At 44.5% G+C, this 4,901-nt stretch overlaps 1 protein-coding gene across 1 annotated transcript in view; it reads left to right on the top strand.

Annotated features, from left to right (window-relative positions):
- CMIP (c-Maf inducing protein) overlaps window positions 1-4,895 on the top strand; it is a 129,247-nt gene extending 124,352 nt beyond the window's left edge. Inside the window, exons 19-21 of the mRNA XM_057372541.1 lie at window positions 5-49; window positions 1,080-1,150; window positions 3,267-4,895. Coding sequence (XP_057228524.1) covers window positions 5-49; window positions 1,080-1,150; window positions 3,267-3,320 — 170 coding nt within the window. The 3' untranslated portion in view covers window positions 3,321-4,895. The remainder of the gene's footprint in view (window positions 1-4; window positions 50-1,079; window positions 1,151-3,266) is intronic.
- The last annotated feature ends 6 nt before the right edge of the window (window positions 4,896-4,901 follow it).

Here is a 4,901-nt window from a genome sequence, read left to right as displayed (position 1 = left end):
AACCTGTGTGAGACGCCGGTGACGGACGCGGGGCTGCTGGCGCTGAGCTGTGAGTGACACAACGGGGCCGTGTGGGACGCTGCTGTGGGTTCTCAGCAATTCCTGTGGGTTCGGGCACGAGGCGGAGCTCTCAGCCTCTCTGCAGGGGTTTAGGACAGGCTGTGGCTGTGCTGGGCTTTAACTTCCCTCCTCCCTGCCCACTCCCGCTTTGGGATGGTGACCTGAGCCTGATGGCACTGGCTGGTCTCACGTGGGCTTTGTCCTCCTGGGCCGTGCTCTAGATCTTGCCTCTGCCTTCACTGATGGTGCCTGTCCCCATCTCACACGGTGACACGGCAGCCCAGGAACTTCCCAGATTCCTTCCCATGGCTGTCCCCTCTGGGTGGGCCCTTCAGGAGGGGAAGATTGCAAAGCCATCTGGCAGTTTAGTTTAGCCACTGTGTGCACGGGTTCCATGCTCTTTTGGCGTTTTTTTGTTCCTTCATTTGTGGGGAGTGAAACTTTCCATGTTCTAGAGCGAGGTGTTCTGGATTCCCCGAGCACTGGGAGAGCTGGAATGGAAGTCCCTCCTGCACCCAGCAGTGCATTAGAAACCTCCCWGTTGGGTTTAAAGGGCTGCTTTAAYAGGCTGGATCCTATGCAGACGTGCCAGACAGGCCAGGAGTTATGGCTCATCTTAGGAAACTATTCCACTAAGGACTGGAGCCTAAAATGGGAATGGGGGGAGGAGAGGGAGGACTGCCAGATCAGCATGGCCCCTGTGAGCACCAGCAGAGCGCTGAGAACGGGCACTATTCAGAATAATGTGCAGGAAATTGATTATGAGAAGTCAACTGAACTCCTTTGAAGTCAGCAGACTTTAGCATACACTTAATGGCCCTTCCTAAATAGGGACTTTTTCCTGGATGAGGGCCCAAACAGCTGTTTATCCATTTGTATTTCTATATTTTACACTATTCAGCTTTTTCCTGGGAGTGCTGCACACAGTCATGTCTTGTTTATGCTTTGGCCTACTGTAAGCATGATATTTTAAGAAAATGCAGCATGATCCTAAATATCTGTGTTTTTTTCTCTTTCAGCCATGAAGAGCCTGTGTAGTTTAAATATGAACAGCACCAAACTTTCAGCAGATACCTACGAGGATCTCAAGGTATTTRTGAATTGCATCCTCTAAAGATGAGAAGGAGCTATAGCAAGAGCATGATGGTGATGCAGGGAGAACTGACTCTGTGGAGTGGGTAGCATGAAGGTTATCTGAAGAGGCTGCAGTGAATTATTCTGGGGATAAAATGACTGAAAGCAGCATTGTGAGGTTGCTGGGCTGTGATGGACCCAGGAAACATTTAATACACTGAATGGAGAAGTATGAGATAGAATCAGGAGCTCAGTCCTTTCCCAGTGCTGTCAACAGTAAAGGCTTTATCAGTAAAAGTTTCATAAATGGAAGCATATTGAGGATACAGAGAYAGGTGCACTCCAGTGCACACCATGTCCTGTATTTTTACAGGGCCAAAGGTAACTTGGGTGAACAGTATCACAGGGCTTTGATTTGGGAGAGCTAAAAGCATYGAGGAAGATGTAAATTTATCTTGACATCTCTAGGACTGGAGTTGGGCTCTAAGCAGAAGCGTCTGCACAGATGCCCAGTTCTGAAATGTGATGTGTAAAGTCTGGTTTTACAGTGAGTTTGTAACCACTTAGGCAGAATGGTGTAAAGAACCAGGGTGTAGCCCCAGGTGGTTTCCGACAGAGCTTGCCTGAAGTGTGTTGGCTTTCATGACTTCATATGGACTTTGCCTTCGTTCTGGTGGTGTGTGAGTCACATCTCCCAAAAGCTTACCTTAGAGACCCGAGCACTCAAGATGAAACTTGACATTTGCTTGTCTTGGATGTTGAAACAGATTGGGCCAGGTTTACTCAAAAGGTCACAACCTTGGGTTGAGTTTGGAACTTGAAGCAAGTCTTGTAACTGCTCTGCTTTCAACATTCCCTGCAAACGTCTATCTTTGGTTCTGGCTGTGGAGCCAGGGCTCCCCCAGGGACTCGGCTGCAACGCTGCTTGCATGGAGTTTTCAAGATCAAATTTTCAAMACTCGTGTCACAATTGTGTATGCAGAGGAGTCATCCTCGGGATTAACAGCTGGCTTGCAGATGGGTTCACACAATGGAGCTTGTATCAGGCGTTTACAGACAATCAGGGTCAATGCTGTGTTTGGCTTGGGCTCTGAAATCACATCTAATGAAAGGCTCCCCCAGTCCCTGCCCTGCTTCTGAGCCCCTTTGCCCCTCACTTCTTACTGAAACTCACATTTTCCTAGCGGGTTCCCTCTGCTCTGGTTTTGCATTAAGTCCTTAGCAGCAGCAGAGGAAAGTAATTTGCCAGGGCAAACAGCGAAAGTGGCTGTGAGCAAAATTCTGATGATTGCAGAGAATTCGCAAAGCTGAGGAAACAAGCAGGCACCACTTTTCCCCTTTCACCTCTTCCACTGAGATTTATCTTGGTGGCCATTTCTTTAGGGCTCTGTGTGTGTCCAAAGGTAGTAGTTTCTCTCCCTGGGGCACGTGGTTGTAGGTTTGTCGTGAACAACTCAGGCCTCAAAGAACAAATTTTTGATATAAATCTCTCCTTCTTCTCCCCTTGGCCTTCCAAAGCATTTGGGGCACAAGCCAGTGATGACATTTCCTCTCAGCTCCATCCCCCACCCCTCTAAACACGCTTGCACACACACAGACACCCACATATGTACCAGGCAGGCTGAACCAGACAATAAATAAACACCCACTACTGAAGTCATTATTGCCTAACTGAAAAATTATTTGCTGGCAGTGTCTGTAGGATTATGAATAGCTCTTATCAAAATATGCGTGCACATAAATCAAGGAGTGAGGTAATAATGACTCCTAGAAACTTCCAAGTCCTCAATTATGCCCTGGCCTAATTAAACATGTTTATTTGTTTTGAGAGAATTAGCCATGCAATTATGGTCAGAGAGCGTGGAAATGGGATGGACGAGTAGGAACAGCTCAAACAGCCAATCCCTGCCTCTTTTGGGGTAATTCAGGAATGATATGGCCAAAAGCACTGGAGTTGTGGAAGGGACACCACCAAAACACCAGAAGTGTCTTTCGCTCCACTTCTCTGTCCTTCCAAATTTGGGCACCACTGCTCAGCCAGATAAATGCAGGGAATGATCCCACACAGGAGATGTGATAGGAACTTTTTACCTGAGCACATTTTTAATTCTGACCTTTTCCTCCCCTCTCAGGCTAAACTCCCCAACCTGAAGGAGGTGGACGTCCGCTACACCGAAGCCTGGTGAGCTCCCCCTGCCTTCCAGCTCTTCTCTTTTGCTTCTCGTGAGAAGGAAAAGATTTTTAAAACAAACRGATTGACACAAACCGGAAAATAACTTTTTTGGCCGATTGCTGTAGAGCAGTGAGTCCGGGGACTTGGTGGCAGGAGTTGTGGTTGTGGGGTAGCARAGTGGAGTTGTGTGAGTTGGGAGGACGGGGCTAAGCCTGGACCCCGTCGGATTCTTTCAGCTTTGTGATTTCAGAATCAACATAATTTAAATCGAAAAGGAAACAAACAAATGACAACAACAACAACAAAAAAAAAAAAGACTTTGTAGCAGCAAGAGGATTATAAAGAGGAAAAAAACACCTTTGTGGATTTTATTTGCCTTTGTGTTTTATGCCGTGTGGAGAAAAAAAAAATATTACTTTGTCCTTATTTACCTGGGTTTCCTTGGCTGGCACCTAGCCAGCCAGAACTCCTTCACCAGTTTTGCTCCAGAAAATCAAACTTACAAAAATCTCAAGAGAAGAAAACCAAAACCAATATGATTTTCACCTTTCCCCATGTCMTTGCAGTTGTTATGCAAAGTAATTTTGTTGTACATAAGATTTACATAATGCACCTATTTAAGAAAATGGTTCACAAATAACRGGTCTGGGACCTGTCTTTTATTTATGAATTGTTAATTCTTTTACCCTTTTTTTTTTGCGTATAGTACTGTATAAACTAGTTTGCTGTCTTGTTGTTATTATTATTTTTTTTTAAGGAAATGTCCTCCTTGAAGAATTGCCTTTTAGTAATGCAAACTGTATTATACTCCCTCTCTGTCGACATTCATCGCGTTGTCTTTTTGATTTCAAAATGCCTCAAATGTTATCAAATAGGAAGGAAAATATCAAGGGGGGGCGTGGTTGTTGGGGGAGGGGATGCAGGGATTAATAAAAGTCACAATTCCTTCCAAAGTCTGAAAACTTTCTTTARTCTTTTAAGCCATGTCAGGTTTAAACACAGGGGACGGGGACAACACGTTTCTTTTGCCAAGGGGGTTTTTGCAAACTGTAGATTTTACACGTTGCCTCCGTTGTTTTCTGTTTACGTCCGATATTTCAAAAAGAGAAAAAACAGCTCTCCCTCCACTTTGTGCATCAGCTTTTTCTGGTTTTTTTTTCCCCCCTCCCCTGCCCCGTGCCCCCCTCCCTGCCCTGTTCTGTGCACGCATTGTTCTGCATGTTCCTCTGGGGAGACTGAGGAAATMGCGGTGTTGCTGATCCGATAGCTCTGACCTGTCTGTAAATGTGACTGCTACATTTTTCAAATTCCACAGTTGCTTAGAAGATGATTTTTTAAAAATTGTGGTTTCTTTTATAACTATGCTGTTGACTTTTTTTTTTCATAATGAGCCTTCATTGTACAGAGCTGCTTATTTAAAAAAAAACAAACAAAAACAAAACAAAAAGAAATTTTTTTCCTCTGTTTAACACTTTTGTTTTATTCTTCAGCACCTCAAGGTTTCACATACAGCCAATGTAATTTTTTATATATAAATATATATATATTTAATCTTATTCAATGGAAAGCCAAGCTTTTTGTTCAGGTTTTTTTT

The sequence above is a fragment of the Malurus melanocephalus genome, unplaced genomic scaffold, assembly GCF_030028575.1.
Source record: "Malurus melanocephalus ecotype Western Australia unplaced genomic scaffold, MMel_1.1 scaffold_173, whole genome shotgun sequence".
In the NCBI taxonomy this organism is placed as follows: Eukaryota; Metazoa; Chordata; class Aves; order Passeriformes; family Maluridae; genus Malurus; species Malurus melanocephalus.
This window is presented reverse-complemented; position numbering and strand designations above follow the sequence as displayed.